Genomic DNA, 17,441 nt, shown 5'->3' on the forward strand with positions numbered 1-17,441 from the left:
AGCTCTTTTAGCAAGAGAAATGAAAACAATACTGGCTATGAGGATGGTGTGTGCTTATGAAGGGAAATAATTTTAAATACTTTAAATTCTACTTTAAAACCCATGAACTACATAATAAATGAACCACACGAAAAGAGCCACATGATAGCAAGCTCTCAATACATGTACCACCTCTGAAATTCTGGCTGCAATCATAGTCAGAATTAGTTCTTTCAACGGGTGGTGTATACCCTCTGGAAGAGCAATTTTAGAATAAGTTGCCTTTGAGGAACTTTTCTTTCTAACCTCCTTTTGCTTGAGAAACAGCATAGCTTGCAGAAGGAAGGATTACCCTGTCTCCACTAATGTAACTGTGGTTGTCCTTACATAAATACTATCTGGCTTTTAGAAGTTGTGATTTGTTGTGATTTTAGTACAATTTGTGATGTTAGCCATATTTATGACTGTAATGTACTGTGGCTGGCAGTGATTTTTTATTTTCTTTTTTAAGACTGGAAAAGTAAGGGCTGAAAAAGTCATTGGTTTTAAATTTAAAGCTTACCACTAAATGCCACATACTGTACTGCAGTTAGGGTTTTCAGCTGTCAAAAAGCCTTTTGCTTTGGTCTCTCATCTGCCAGTTTTCTTTATGTCCCAGGGGCTACTCTTTTCTCTTATTTCCTCCATTGCTAAACTTTGATCTCTTGGTAATCCCCCCAGTCTCTTGTGACTAAGTGTCTGAGGCTGGAACAGACCACATAAACCACTAGTAAGAAAGATCTGAGGAGGGATTTGTTAACCAATATTTCTCCCAGTTAAAATTGATCCCTGGGCTGGATCCCAGTGCCATGTCTGTCTGGACAGCACATGGTGGAAGGAACTGTTTCTTTCCTATGCAACAGGGTACCAGATAAGATGTGCAAACTTCGTCACTGTATTCCACAGGCCAGTGATGGAAGCTTCGGTGCTGTACTGCAGGCTCATGCAGCATGCCTGGGCTGACTTCATTTTGTCTCTCCCTGATGCACATAAACTCAAACACAAATTAATTTCAGCCTGTCAGTAAAAGTCCCAAAGTAATTCTTTGTGATACTTTGTAGGAAACAGTGATGAAAGCCAGCCCTCTAATTAATATATTGAATAATGCATCTCTCTGAGGCATATGGGGATCTCCCATACTGTCATAGCTTGGCAAAACTAATCAAAAGCTAAGCTGCCAGGCTGACAGTAGTATCATATTTTGCACTTTCTGGCTAGCAAGGAATGTTCTGCTTTTTTGTGGGGACTTTGGCTTGGGTTTTGACTTTTGTTCTGTACTGCACTAATCTCTCTGTTTCTGGGCCAATGGGTGAATTTTCTGTGTGGGAGAGAGCCCCTCTTGCCTTCAGATGACTGGAAGAGAAACATTTAGGAGTTGTTTTAAAAATCACCACTGTTTTGAGAAGTTTAGGAATGACCTTTTCACATACTCTGCTACTGGGCATAATTTCCCAGCCATTTCATTCAGTGGCAAAACACCTTCTGACATCAGGGAGTGAGCATCTTTCCTGGATCCAGCCTCCCTTCTTCCCCAGAGACCTCATCCTAGATGGCCCACTTGGATTTCAAGAGACACACCTTTCTGGGAGTTTTTACAGCTCATGTTTCTTTACAGCAGCCAGGGTTGCAAGCATTCTTGCATTGGAGAAAGTGGCAATCTAATGGAGAATTTATCCTCAGTAAGTACATCAATAATATTAGGGACGGTTTTTGCTTGAAACTGGATTTTCAGTCAAACCTCAAAGCTCTTCAGGTAGATTTTCTCAAGAAGCATCAGGAAGTATCCAGGTAAATTCCAGTTCGTTTCTCTGAACTGAATTCAGCCTCTGAACCTTTGGAAGTTTGCCTGCCATTTTGTTGAACAAAAACAGTTGTTTTATTTAACAGAAGGAGCTGAACCCATGCTGTGCAGAAAGAACAGTCTTATCATGGCAAAACAGACAAGATGTTTCTGCATTCATTTAAACATGGGCCATTTGTGTCACTCAGTAACATCCATTAAAGATAAGGAGGTCCCTCTTTACGCCTTCAGCCTGTTGGAAATTAACAAACTCTCTTAAAACGACAATTCATCAGCAGTTATATGAGGCAGAATTCATTCTCAGCAAGAGAAGAAATTGAAACTCCCATCCTTTTGTTCCCTGGCATTCCCCTGAGCCTCCTCTGTAGAATGAGATGAGTTTAATTCTGCTATTGTTAGGCATAGTGAGCATGAAGTTACATCAGAACGTAAGAGGAGGAAGGAGTATCTTATTAGCTGCACTACAGGTTCTTTTAAATAATGTTGATTCAGTAACTTGTCTCTTGCTGATCATATACAGAACGAGGATGAGAAGCCAGTGAGTGAGGCTGTTTCACTTGCGTATTTGTAGTGAGCTAATTGGAATAGGAGGTAGCAGTGGTTATCACAGCTCTGTAATTATCTCACAGATAATTGTCCTCCACTGGGCAGAAGGCAATAAAAATGGGATGTAGACACATTTCCATGTTTAGTGAAATATTAGAGGTTCTGCAGCTGCGTTTGAGGAAGAAACACACTGGCCTATGGCTGCCAGCAAGGACTTGGGAAATAATAAATAATGCCTGTAGACTTCAGAGATGATTTCAGTAGATCTGGGTTTTCTCCCATAGGATAAAATCCTGCTTTTTATTGAGGAAAGAAAAAAACAAACAAGAAAACCGAACAAAAAAAACCCTGCCAGTTTTTTTGCCAAATGGTGCAGAAATTTTCTTAGGTTTTGCTCACAATATTTTTCATTTTCAGGTTTTCATTGAAAATCTTTGAAGGAAGGAGACACATTCCGTTATAGTATTGAATTCAGGGGCAGTCTGCAATTGTGACTCCCTAAAGCCCTTTTTGGATCTGCTGTAGTTTCTCCAGAATTCTTTTTTTTTTTCTCCTTTTTTTTCTTTTTTTTTTTTTTTTTCCTTTCTACAAATCAGTAGATTTGAACAGTGCGTTGACACTTCGGAATTTGCCTTGAGGCTAGAAAACAGCAGAGTATTACTTTTCATTTGGCCTTGTACTGTTCTTTCCTTTTATTGCTCTTCTATAACAACAGATTAAGGACCCAGCAAAGAGAAGCTCTTGATTTACTTACAACTTGGCCATACATCTTTACTTCCTGAATGTGGGTAGCACAAACTCTCATCGCAGCATTCTGCACTGAGCTTTCTTACTTGAAAAGGATAACGCTTTGGGAATGGGAATGCTTGGGGACTCTGCTGTTGTGAAGAGCTGGGAGTGTGTCTAGTGCTCAGCCCCCTGGGAAGCCTTGTCTCCTTATTGTTTGTGCATTCATCTAACTTGAAGCAAAGGAACCCACAAAAGCTCCGTGATTTCTCTGGTCTCTCCTTCTACAGTACCACTCTTCCACTCACAGAGACAGCTGCAGGTGGCTGTGGTGGCTATTTTATTCATCTCTTCTCTATTTGGTCTGTGAGGATGCTTCTGGTTTGAATACAAGCCTGTCTTGTCATGAGACACAGTGATCTGCAGACCTCCTGTCACCATTGCTTTTACCAATTGTAGCCGCACAGGCTTGCTGTTTCTGCAGACAGAGCCTGTCTGCGTATCTGTCTGCTGCCAGAATCCTTTTTGTTTCCTGCTTCTTTGTCTTTTCCTCTTTTGGATGTTGGGACAAATGAGCATCTCACTCTCAGTAGCTAATTGAGTGTGATTTTTTGGGGGCAAACAGGCATGTTGATGCATTTATGCTTGCTGGTCCAGAACAGGGTAGTTTATTCTTCTCTGTCTTTCTCCTTCCCCTTCTTCTTTTCTCATTCTTCCTTTGGTGGCTGGTGGTTAAAAGTCAAAAAATGAAATAAACCATTTGTTCTCTTCAGGCTGTTAGCATCTGAAATGCAGAGAAACAACTGTCACATAAGGTTTATGACAGAAATCTACTTTTTCACATTGTCTTTCTCCAAAATGCATAAACTGAACCACAAATTTATTTCCAGAATGTTAGATGTTATCCCAGGGTGATTCTTCACAATACCCTGCAACAGGGAATGTGGAGACTCATCCTTCCTTAATTAATACAATGTACAATGCCCATGGGCATATGGGGCTCATCAGCATATCTTATACATTTTGTCTGTGCCAAGTTTCATACTGGCATCTTCTCTTTGGACAATTTAAATTTTATTTTTATTCATCTATGGCTGCATTCATGTATTACATGATGACTCTCACTCTGAAGCTTTTCAGAGGCATTGTACTCTGCCTGCGACTCTGTTGATAGCTGAATCACTGAGCCTTAGCGTTCCAAGCATGTCATATTTGCAGTGAGAAAATGTTCATACAAATGAGGGCAATTAAACACACAGTGAGCTGACAGTCCTTACTTTGGTGTAAAACATTGCTTGAATGGGTCACATTTCAGATACTTTTGGTAGGAGACAAACTCAGAGGAATATTATGAATCTTCTAAGCATTCCATTCAGGGAGGGAAACAGTAACTGCAGTGAACTCCTTGGCTGCAGGCTGTGCTGATGGCTTACTTTGAGCATCTACTTTGTTTTTCTAAAGTGGTCAGAAACAAGGCTGATTTATTTTTCCTGAAAAAAAACAAAGTAATAATCTATAGCAATTCCCCATCTACATGACTCTCAAAGGAGGGTAGCCAAGCACTGGGCAAACATCAATTAACTGGGCTTCATAATGTAGTAGGCACTTAACTAATTTTAAATCAAACGCAGGGTAAGAGATGAAATCACTCGTTATGTCAGTGATTAGTCTTGGAAGAGAAACAAAAACTGTGCTTGTGTTTTACAGATCTGTGCAAGGCATAGCTGGCTAGAAAATGCCATTTCCTGGATTTATTTATTTTTTCCAAAAAGCTGAAAAAATCACCATCCATACCACATCAACAACCACCCACCCACCCCCTGCAAACTCTTCTACTCATAAATTTTCCTCTGGGAAACAAAGATTTTTGGTTAAGTATAATGAACTATTCTTCTGGAGTGGATTGCCCCCTCCCCCAATAATTTGGCTTAGATTTTGATCACCAAAATTACTTTAGTACACAATAATTTCTGCATTTTGGATTTCCACTTCTTCCTATTCCTTTCTGATTTTTCTTTTCCTATTCCAGAAAAAGAGGGATGGTGGAGGAAGAAAAGGATGAGAAAGGAGACAAAGCTAAAACCATGTCATTTTTTAGTGTTTCCAAAAATACACTTGTATTCTTGTTTTCTCAAAGGATTTGAAATTTAGCATATTAAAGTAAAACTAAAGGTGTCCTGCAAAAAGTGTCCCTTCCTTCAGAAAGCAAAATAGAATCAAACCCTTCTGTTGCAATATGTTTCAAACTTGTCCACCACAAAGCTTTCAGAGCTCTAATCTCAGGTAAATCCCCATTCTCCTCTCCAGAAATGCATTCCTCAAAGCATCACTGTCTGTGTTGTGTGGGTGTGGGACAGGGAGCTCATGGTCTGTTGTGCACTGAAGCTTTGAGACATCTTTGAGACATCTTCAAGACAGTAACATCTTAACTTGATGAGCTGATGCGTCATTAAATCCACCATATCCTGATGCTGGTGCTACTAAGACTTGGCAAAAAAAAAAAAAAGGCTTCTTACTCAATTAGCATAAGGCCTCAAGGGCTGCTTTTATATAGCCTGGATCAGCTGTACCCTGATGAGTCAGGAGCAGCAAGTTGCATAGGAGTGGCTTATTTAGTTCATAAGCAAGCAGCAGGAATGTGCTTGCACCTGGGAGCACACCCGCTTCGAGTGCTGGCTTGACGCAGCTGACAGATCTGCTCCCTGCATGAGTCTCAGTCCCCATGAGAAGTTATTTCAGGCACCACTGGGAAATTAAGATGCCACCTCCAGCACATGCCCTGCCTGTGCTACTGGCCCTTTTGAACCTTGACAGGGCTGCCTGTAAGGATCTTCACCCACACACTTATTTGAGTTTGTTTCACAAAAATTTGGATTCGTTTATTGAGGTTTATAGTATAGGTTGGGGATGAAATGCCAGAGGATTTTAAAGGACTAAGACCTATTAACTGGATGAGAACCAGACACAGAATTATTTGTACTTTCTTAGGTTTTGGTGTTAGCATACAGGAGAAGGAAAATACATGAATCAACAGCAGCTTTGTTCTGTTGATAAATATACTTTAAAAGTATTTTCAGGTTCAGTGGAATTTCTTTCCCATTGCTGTTAGTTTCTGTGACATAAAGAGTCACCTTCTTTTATGTACTGTGAAAAGAAAAAAATGTTTCTGTGTGCAGCAGAGCCTGCTGTCCTGTGTGGATTCTCTAGTGATTTGTGACATGGTTGAGCCTAAATGTCAGCTTTTCCCTCAAGGGGAGGATTGATTTGGACCACTTTCCTCTTCCAGGCCTGCTGTATCCATAAAATGATTGTGTGTAGCACCTTCATAGTTCTGGGACCTGTAATCCACTGAATTTACAGGTTTAGACATCCAGCAGGTACTGGGATGAGATGCAGGAAGGTAGATGCATGTACACACATATGGAAACACCTGCAGATGCTGTGAACACGTTAAGTTTTGTTTGCTTTGATACTAGGTAGAATACCTCCTTAAAATTAATTGGGACCTTTTTAACAAGGACTGGCTTTGCTGAAAAGAAATTAGCTGAGAATAAACACTTGGCATTTTTTTTGCCTTACCTTGCGAGCTAAGTCTCACAACAATTATTCTGATGATGTCCAGAATTGTAGCTTCACAGAAATTAGCACTGGAAAAGACGCAGAAAGCTCCAGGGACCTGGCTAAGACACTTTCTTACAGTATCTTCCTGCCCAGCTTTTTTTTCCAAGCTTCATTTGAAATATGCTGTGCAAGGAGGTTTTGTCCATAACTCTTCAGAGACCTCATCACATCCTACTCCATCCAGCAGCGTCTCCCCCTGTTCAGCCACGGAGGATGATACTGTATTTATGTGTTTAATAAATACATTCTTTCCACCAACAGTTCAACATTTGTATCTGTTGTTAACTAGGGTAGTTTATGACATGTTGTCAGCCTGGGGTGTATGCAGCTTGCGTGCACAGTGGCTGTTACGTGCACAGAGTTAATGCCTGATGGAGCTAGTTTTAGGCTTGACTTCAGTAAATAACACATGAATACACAGAATCCCCTTGACTGTCTGGAGGTAACTGCCATTATTGATACCTAGGCAAACATGATGCCATATCAGATGGAGAAAGTAGCCTGTTAACTGTTGGCCCATGTTGGAAAGGTATGTATACGTTAGCAATGGTGGTATGTGAGAAGATCCAGATCAGTTGAGCAGGAATTGTACAGATCAATTTATGCTCCTATCTGCCCATATAGACATGGACCTTTTGTTGCTTGGATGAATTAGTCCCATGCATTGCTTGCCTGGTACCACACAGAAGTGTTTATTCATTTCTGGGGCAGTATACAATTAAAGTTGCAGCAGACTGATTGGCAACATCCACTGATCTGACTGCAGTGAAAGGGTGCGTTTTTCTCCCTTTACGTATTATTGCACAATAAATGTGCCTTGTTACTTCCCATTTCTAGCCCTTATCTACTGCACAACATCCTGCTAAGTAGTCTCCATCTGTTTCCTCCATCTCTTTACGTGAGCGGTGACAATATCCTTCAGTCTGACATTCCAACCTGCAAAAATGAGTTTCCAAGTTGGCATCTTGGGAAAGTCTCAACACGTTATAAAAGTTTTGATTTTGTTTTCAAAGTCAGAGCTAGTGAATGCCATCTTGACTGGTCAGAAACTAGGCCAAGGGTGTCTCTAGCAAAAAGCTCAATCCAGAAGATTCCACACCTAGTTTGAAAGGCTGATCACTGTGACCTGATTTTTTACTTTGTTGTAAATACTTAATACAAATGTTGCTCACATCCAGTGATACCCACTCCCATCTCCCAAGATAGTGGGTCCAGGAGATGGAGGAATAGAGTACCTCTTATTCTCTATTGAAGGTTTAGGCAGCAAGGATCAACAGCAGGCAGTCTGAATTGCAAAGCGTTTTTGATCTAAGATGCTAGAGCAGCTAAACTGCAGTGCTGCCTTTCATTATTAAATGTCCAATGTCTGGGAAACGGATAGAAAAAAAACCCACAAAATTTGTTTATTTCATGGAAAGGCAATAGAATTGGTAGAAACCGTGATCTGAGGTGTGTGGTAGGTGCAGGTAACCCAAACAGTCTGTGTGTTTCTTTTTTGCTTTCTTTGCATCTGCTAGTATTTTTACTTTTGAACTACGTAGTGTCTTACATGGAAACATTTCGGAACAGCTACTTATAATGCAGAATACTGTGTTTTCCTTGCCCTTCTCACTTACTCTCCCTCCCAGTCAAATGAAATATTAGCAGAGCGACCTAGTAAATGTGCATCCATGCACAATGCTCTTCCCTCAAAACAGAGATAGGGATCTTGCCAGGATCCTATCCATCCTTCAGCTTTCAAGAACACGCAATCCTCTTCTGAAAAGAAGGGAAGAAAGATCCCATGGAAATCAAGAGCTACCATGAGAATAAAAAAACAAAAGCAGCAGCAAAGATAAAAAATAGCCATTGTTTCCTTCCTAACGGGATTCAGAGGTAGTTTGAATTCTTAATTGGGCAATGATCCTGCACCAGCTGCAATACTGGCTGCAGGCTCCATGTTTCAAAAAACTGCCTTTGCAGCAGTCAGGGATTGTGTCAGCAAGAAAAAAATGACCTTCCCTGTCACTTCTGCTTGCATCCTCTCAGCATTTTTCATCCGAGTGGTGATAAATGAAAAGGGGTGGTGGAGGATGTTGATTTAGCATGGTTTCTTACAGCGAGAGTGCCCTTTTTTTCTCCCCGTGGCCATCCAAGGCAGCAGCACACATGGATGCATTTTGTGGACCTTGGTTTAGTTTTTGCTGTCTGGAGTTTGTGCAAATACAAAACACAGTGCTGGGCTGTGCATGGAGCCTGAGGTGTGACCATGTGGCAGGAAAACTGTTTCCAAGCTGAGCTCGAGCTTCTGAGTGTTGTTACATACTATTGTCTTTGTAAGCCTCTGAAATAGAACTGTTTGTCAACCAGAGAGCCAAGAAACCCCTTCCTAAACACCCCACTTTGTGGGCTCCACTTGGTTGTAGAGGATGTACAAGGGAAATGGTAAGTCAGGGGGTGCTGACATCTCATCATACTCTAGTTGCTCAAATAATTTTGAGCAGTACAGCCTCCAAATCTTCAGAGAGATAATGTATGAGGAAATACAAGGCTGCAAATGTGTCTTTTCTTGTTTTGTTGCTAGTCTTGTATTGTCAGACCTGCGAGGTGGTTGTACTGAGTTCTTGAGACCAGAGACATTATTACATGGGATAAAGGAATAGCTTTAAAGTCTCTCTGTGAATTTTTGCAGCTGTGCTCCAGGACCTGCATCCACATTTTGCTCTTCCCACTGACTGACTTTTTTGCATTTGTCATGTAAAGCTTCTCCAGAAAAATTATGAGAGACCATTTACTGAAAATACCCATATTCAAGAGTTGGAGCACTGCAAAGCAAAGCTGTGCTCTTTGCCAGTCGGAACAGATGTAAGGTGAGGCATGAAGAAACAGCATTGACTAGGGATTTGTTTTGCCATCAGAATCTTTGGTATGAGACAGCGACTTAGTTTGGGAGAAGTAAAGATGACCAATGCATTACTTTACAGGCTTGTTATCTGCCTGCAGATAACAGGAGCTTGTCTTGCTTTTGGGTTGCAGGAGATTGAGTCGTAAGCAGAGGAGTACTAGGGAGGTACTGTGTGCTGCTCCTTTTTTCATCATTGTTTTCTGAAAAGAACCATCAGGCTTGTCAAAACTAATTAAGGAAACAAGTAGATGGCACTGGGAAAGAAGTTTAAGCTGGAATTACATGTTTCAGGAGACTCCTGTTGTCACCTGGTACTCACTTAATAGACATTATGAGTAGAACCACAGAGCCTGTGTATGCAACTGCATAATGGTAATGAATACTTTGGATTTTGTTTGGAGATACTTAGGTTCTTCTAATTACAGTCCCTTTTAAATGAATAGCATTTGGGCAGATTGATGTTTTGTATTACTTGGACCAGGAGTAGGTTTGCCCCATTGCGGCGGGGGGAGGAACAGTGCCCTCTCCATCTGCAGAAGAGGGACACAGGAGGTGTCGTGGGAAGCAGGTGAGGCAGCCTGGCATTGTGGTGTCAGAACACAGCAAATGGCTCTGGGTAGAAGGCTGCTGTCTGGCTTCCAGAAGGAAGCCTGGACGATGCAGGCTCCAGGGTGAAGGCTAGATTTGAGTAGGAAGCCTGCTGGGAAAGGCTGTGGGGCAGGTCCCTAATGTGTTCCCAACTTGTACCTAAAAGTGCTGAAATTACCACTCCCTTTGATAAAGTTGTGATTGATAGATCTGTTGGTAAGCATGTATCTCTGTCCCTATTGGTCTGTCATAGGCAAGGGTCACGGCTGCTGAACAGCTAGAGTTACATTTTGGGCTACTAATGGGAAAAAGGCAGAAAAATTCTGCTATGCACAGAAAGATGCGTGCCCTTTCTATATATATTGGGAAATAACATTGCTGCACACCATAATGTTTTTCACTGACATTTTAAGGAATTACTTCTTGTCCTACTGTCACTTTTAACTGTCCAGCTATTCAGAAGGTTTGACCCTGATAATTACACAGTCACAGGGACTCAGGCCCATTCTGGCATCCTTACTGATAACAGACAGTGCTTTCTTCCTTGTGGGATCACCCTGGAACTGATGGTAGCGATTAAGGAGCAGACTATTTCTCACTGAGAGTAGAATGATGAAAGCTCTGCCTGTGTGGCTTTGTTTTGTTGCGTTGGGTTTTTTTGGCTGCAATTCACAGTGTGTTGTGAATGGACTCGCTATTGATGCGGTGCTGTAGTTAACAAGCAGTGCCAGTTTCAGTTACCTACACAGTGGGTCATAATGTAGTTGTTTTGACATTTGCAGCACTGGCTGATCTTGGCTGAACTCTGGCACGTCCGTGTGTTTGTCATTGCTTCAATCACTATATTTTCAATGAGATCCACAAAAACGTATCAGAGCATTTGTATATTGTTTGTTCTTTTCTTTTTGGCCTTTCCTTCTTCTTTTCTTATCTTTTTTTTTTTTTTTTTCTTTTTTCCTTTCTTTCTTTTAATGTTTAGCTGTTGATGCCCCAAGGATGAGAGCAGCAAAAGATTGTGGTAAAAGTGTTTCAGAACATTAGGGAATTGTGAACGTTGGCTGGCTCAGAGGGAATCTATTATTTACAATCTACTGTATCAAATTCAGCTTCCACCAAATTAGAAACTGATTTTTGTCGTTGTCCCTTTTTAATCTAACCCTTTGGTTAACTCAGGAGAAGCAGCTTCATAAATCACGTGGACATCTATGGATTTTTTTTTTCCCCTGCCAGCCATTGCCAGGACTAAATGTTCATCTCCCAGTAATTCTTATCAGCCAGGACACTAATAATACCATTTCTGTTCTGGGATTGACTTTCCCTCTGCCAGGAGGAAAACTATCTTTGTAATGTGCCTTGCAAAACATTTTTAGGGAGTAAAATAATTCACATGAAGATTTGACTTGAGGTGCTTGGGTTTCAACTAGTAAGGTTAAAGAAACTCATCATGCTGTCTTTCATGATTATCAAGGACCATGGCATGGGATCACGGGGTGAATAGTAAATTCTTTCTTGCATTTTTTCTTACCAGAACTTCACCATACATATATGCATCATTGTTTTTCTTTTGAAGATGGGGAAACTGAGGTAAACAATAGCGAAATTGCCTGGCAAACCAAGGCAGATCAGGAAACTCAGTCTCTCATGTCATTATTCAGCAAGTGAAACTCCATTCTGATTTGCTGTCTATAAGCGTGAAGCTGCTGTGCCCTCGTCTTGCCTTCAGCATTAAAACAGAGCTCTGATTTTACTGGCTCTTGGAACCAGCTCGCTTTGCCACCACAAGAATGTTCATTGTAGTCTTTGTCTTATAGACAAGGGGTAGGCAGGATGACTTACCAGCACCTGGGAAGGTGTTAGTCTTAAAGGTTAGTGTATGACCCTTCAGAGTGGGCTGTGTAGGAACACAAAGGAGACAAGCTGGTAGGAGGTAGGGACCTACATGCCAGGTGTCACAAGGTAAACTTGAACTGGTTTTGCTTTCCCTCATCCCCTCTGTGTCTGATTGCACCCTTTTATCTGACTGGCTGCCTTCTCTCTCTCTCTCTCTTTCTCTCTCTCTCCCCCCAGGTCGGTGACTGGTTTGGATAAAGAACCTGACCTTGTGCACATGGAAGCCCGGACAGCTGATGGACGTGAGTGCCGGCAGCCAATGCTGAAAAAGCAGGCTTTGAGTCAAGAATGGAGTGGGAATGGAAATTCACTTTACTCATTTTGTATCTCCATTTACATTCTAATTGATAGGAAAGATGTGGGTCATGGAGTTTGATGTGAGGCATATTCTTGTTTTTAGCCCCTGGGGGGAAATTCAGAGGCTGCAGGGCTTGTGTCTGTGGAGAGCCTGGGCAGAAGCACAATCTATTGGGCCAAGGAGCTGTCTGTTCTGTTCCCTATTTAGCTATTTCAATATCATGTATTTCACATGAATCATAAAGATTTGGGCTACCTGCACTGTGCAGTACAGCCTCCGTGCATTTCCAGAGGTGTTCAGAACAGCTGGAAATCTGGGAAATCACCTACAGTCAGACTTCTCCTCTGTCCAGAATGTCCCTGTGCCCAGGTACCCTTTGTCTTGTTTTCAGTTTTGCTTATGATGTATGAATAGGCATGCCATAGAAAAACATTACAGCCCTGAAAAGGTGCCTAGATCTGAAGTAAGAAACAGATAAACAAATACTTCTTAACCCCTCACTGAAATGAATCTGGCCACATTTGCAATAGATCAGATTCCTACGTAATTAACCTCCAGCGAAGAAGACAGTAAGTATTAGAAGTAGGGTGACTTTTCCCACCACTTTCTCCAAAGTGTTTTAGGTATTTCTCACAGGACCTACAGCATGGTAATCTGTCTGCTCCTGGGCTGGAGCCAGCTTTACTCTAGCTCAATGCCACAGAGCAATGGGACATGTGTCCCTTTTACGCTACAGGGACAGTGCAGAAAAGCAGCATAGGACTGAGGCTGTAGAGGATTTCTGGGAGAAGACCTCATTTGTGTTGGTTGCAAACTTTTCTCTGTTTTAGTCAAGTGCTGTGTGGGCCAGATGCTGTGTGAACAAGCTCCTGTCTATCAGGGTGGCTTCTCCGAGGCTGTGAATCTTCTAAAAGCACTCGCTGGCCTCCTACTGCTATTTAGTGATGGCAGCTGAATAAATAACCAGGCAATAAAAGCTCAGGGGTGACAGCTGTTTGTTGGATATGTGGAAAAAGCAAACCAGGCCGGCAGGTGGGTAGGCAAGGTGGGGAGGCTTCTTCAGTGCCTTTGCTGCTGTGTGTGCTGTTGCAGGGATGCTGGGAGAAGTGGCCAAAAGCAAGTAAAAAAAGCAAGCAAGTAAGCAAACAAACTGCTGATGGAGTCTGTTTTCAAACTAAGTTTAAACTTGCCCACCCAGCTATTTGAATATTGGATGTGCCAAGGATGTAGATGCTTTGTTTGAAAGATGTATCCCCAGTATGCAGACAACTCTCTTCCTTCAGGTCCTGTTTGCTTGGGGGGTTTGCTGTTTGTTCTGGTTTTAATGTATAAATTCAGCATTTTGAAATTAGCAGTTGATGGCATTGAGGGTTTCACTGAAAGCCAGGCGTAACCAGCAGTGTCAGCAGAACAGGCCCATCGCAAGCCACTGTCCCCGCAGACGACAGGCACAGGCGAGACCCGGCGGGCTCTGCTGGCCCGGCTGACGTGTCCCACTGGGGGACAACACCAAAATGACTCCTCTCCCAGCCAAGCACAGCTCAAAAGCAGCATACTGCTCCAATTAGAGTTTTTAAGGCTTAAAACTATATTAGTTTGTGTTACAAAACACTGACTGCCTCAAAGCTATAGCCTTACCTGGTGTGAAATGGTACAGCTCTGCGCACTTAGGAATGGGAGGCTGAACTTTTCTCCTAGTTGGCTCTGTAACTGAAATGAGCCTTCATGCTCCCAGTGAAATGGCTAAGGCACTTAGACCTGCTGGAAAATGCGTCCCTGCAGCTGTTTCCTCTTGATCAGAAAGTTTCTGATGAAAGTTTTCCTCAGTAGTGTGGAGAAGGAAGGGGGGGGGGGGGGGGGGGAGGTGCTTTTTTAATGCCTCAGGTCAGTTTGGTGGCTCAGTCACTTGATGCATTAACAGACATAGATTTGAGTATTCCCATTGCTCAGTTCAGGGGCAAGAATCCATGCCTTCAATGTCCCTGGCCGCTTGAAAAGTACATGATTCTTCTAGTTTTCCTCCATGCTTTTTATTTAAAATAAAATTTAAAAAGAGGGAGGGAATGGTATCTAGGATTAGACTCCTGAACTTGGATGATTTTTTTCTCTTCTTTTTCCTTTTAGTGATAATGGGACTCAAGAACTTGTCTAATACCAATTCAGACACTGGAGCCTAAAATATGCTCTGTGGCTGGGAACAGGTGGTGGGGCTTGCTGTACTCTTATTTATCCATAAGTGAGTCAGGACTGTCAATGAGCTCACGGAGCTGGGAGGTGGAAGTCCTCTTCACTGCTCTGGTGTCCATCCTCCAAGATGTCTTGCCCCATGGTTTTGTCTGTCCGGTCATTAGGAATGGTAGGGCCTCTGAAAAAACACCTACCCCACTTTTTTAGTCTCCTTACATATTTGCAAGATGCTGTTAATTCCAGTGCCTAGCTGATCCCAAGCTGTTCCTGTCTGTTGCAGCAGATGAAGTTTTTCACATTTTTTTGACATCTTGGCAGAGCTATTGTAGCAGAATAATAATCTATGCTTGCATTTTTAAATTATAAAAACATGTAGGAGCCTTGGGCGCTGTACCTTCTGCCTGGGTGTAATAGGCAGCAGCAAGGACAGGGTTGGATGCAAGGGAAATATTACAAATACACTGACACAAGTACCCACCAGCACTCCTGGGAAAGATATATTAAACTTTCTGATGTTTAGTGAGATAATCTTCTCCCCACTCACAGATACAATGCAATAAAAAGTATTTTAATTAAAGGAAAAAGAGGCGGGGGGAAAAACTAAGCAGAAAGATAAAACAGGGTAACTAATTCCTGGGGAATAATTTACAGTCCTGTCTACATTTCTAGATCTTTTCCTTTGGGGTAAAAATTGTTGAGGCCAGCTAGTTTTCCCTCCCATGGTAATCTTCACTGGCAGTTTGTGATTTTAAGTCTTGCCTGGCACCAGGTTCTGACTTAAGCAGAGCCAATCTCCCAATGCAACTTGTTTCCATCAGCTGCCCTTGTCCCTGTTAGCTCTGCTGGCCAGCCTTGACTGCTTGTAGCTGCCTAGTTAACACTGCCAGGAAGGAGCAGACCTTGGTGTCCTGTGTCTTTGCGAGTCACAGTAGCCTGCACGTGGGTCTGCCCTTTGCAGCCTTCAGCACAGTGACAGGTTGGGCTGTTGCAATGTCTCCCTTCAGGGACCCGCATCTGTGGGTGTTACCCACCAGAGAGAGCCTCTTGTGCTCCTGCTTCCTGCCAAAGCTATCACTACTGGCGGGCAAAGAAGAGACTTTGTAGCTTGGCTTATTTCACCAGTTCATCACTGCAAATTTCAAGAAAGGGTTTCAGTTTTATCACTTTCTAAAAAGGATAAAGATACACTCCAAAATCTCAAGATGGGAGGCTGTTAATTAGCAATGGGGAGGTGTTTTTTGCTCCTCAACTGGAAGATGGCTGCGCATCTGAGAGAGCCATTCCCTGATCCTAAGTGAGATGTTGGTGGGAAGGGTTTGTGTGGAGGTATGGATGCTGGGATTTGAGCTACAGCAGACCTTCCAGGCTGCTTGATGTCCGTATTGCCTCATTCACAGATGGGCTGAGTAAGTGGCTGGATGTGAGGTTATAAGCATGAGGAGTTTCTGAAGCTGATGAGGAATTAGGGACCACTTCTTAACTCTTTTTGCAGTGCAAAATAATAAAAAAACCCTGAAGCCAAAACACCCAAACCCTCTAATTCTGGTGTTGCATGGGACGATATATAAATTAGAAATAATTCCCAGATAGAAGCCAACCTCCCTTAAGGCATATATCTTCCAGTAAAAGGTAAGCAAGGCTTTAAAAGCATAGTGTGGGTACATGCCACCTGCTCCTCTGGGCAGCTGTCATTTTAACTTGTGGCTGTGCAAAACAGGGCTGAAAAATTAACTCCTTTCAGAGAACAGTTAGCATGCCCCCTTGTCTCTTAACATTTTTGTTGAGGGACCCTGTACTTTCTATGCAGGGGAAGATGTGCTCTATGAATAGGACCATAGCTCATGAAGGGATCCTACCCTTCAAGAAGCTTAAGCAGGGACTTGGGGTTGTTTCTTGCTTTGAGTCACTCACAAACGTGAACTGGGTGCTGTCATATTTTTCACCTGATTTTTTTATCACATGTTGAAGGGAATTATCTTCCATTTTCTGTGAGGCAGCAGGAAATAAAACAAGGCTTGAACTTATTTTGGTGTCCAAAGGTAGACAGGTTCGAGGATAATTTTTTCTGTGTTTGAGAGGGTTTTTTTTCATAGGCTTTGTGTTGTAAAATACATGACAGTAAATAAACAGGAGACTAAATGGAAAATGGGTAGTGAGCTACCCCCCTTCTCCACCACCAGGTTCCTGCGAATATTAATCAGGTGCCATTCTTTAAGTATATTTGATTGCTGGTGTAACACACTCAAAATGACACATTTCCCAATAGGCAGGAAGCTAGTTGTCATGTCAACACTTATGATTTATTTGCATTTATTTGTGACAGGTTTTTATTCCTCTTCCCATTCTGTCACTCAGCAGCAGCAGATTATCCCCTTTTTTGGAGGGATGAGAATATCCAGGCAACTGTGTGGGAGAACATACCGGAGGGAATGAGGTTCTAAAAATACAATTCCTGACCTCTTCTCCTTGTTCTGCCTAAATTTAATGCTACCTCAAAGAACAAGTCAAGGCTGGTGAGCTCTTTGGGTAGCGTGGCAGTATAGAAGACCCTCTTGTTTTTGGAGAAAACTTTTATATACTGTAAAAATGTCTTAGATTCCACACTGAAGAGGTAAATAGCAGCTCTGGACCAAGTGTGCATTTGTCAGTTGATGAAGAACCTTAATTTATTCCAGCTGAGAGTCTGACCTCTCTACTGCTGCTGGTATTTTATGCTGGGAGAAAGCACAGCCCCGATACTCCGGTTCTTTGGCACTGTCTCTAGATCAGATATTTTTCACCATACACATTAATTACCTCCAGATACTCAGAGCTGGCATCAGCAACAGTTTCTGCTGCTTTAGCATCGTCAGCGGGATGATGTTTTCATTACTGCAGCAGAT

The 17,441-nt window shown here is 42.3% G+C and overlaps 1 protein-coding gene across 6 annotated transcripts in view; it reads left to right on the top strand.

The window, feature by feature from the left end:
* Positions 1-17,441, top strand: part of SORCS3 (sortilin related VPS10 domain containing receptor 3) — a 312,444-nt gene that overhangs the window by 208,770 nt on the left and 86,233 nt on the right. For all 6 annotated transcript variants that reach the window (XR_013930611.1, XM_080403456.1, XM_080403458.1 and 3 more), the window contains exon 6: positions 12,252-12,316. Coding sequence is in view for 5 of the 6 variants with exons in the window: in XM_080403456.1 (XP_080259582.1) it covers positions 12,252-12,316 (65 nt within the window). In the remaining variant the exon portion in view is untranslated. The remainder of the gene's footprint in view (positions 1-12,251; positions 12,317-17,441) is intronic.

Source organism: Falco punctatus, assembly GCF_963210335.1.
Source record: "Falco punctatus genome assembly, chromosome: 9".
Lineage (NCBI taxonomy): Eukaryota > Metazoa > Chordata > Aves > Falconiformes > Falconidae > Falco > Falco punctatus.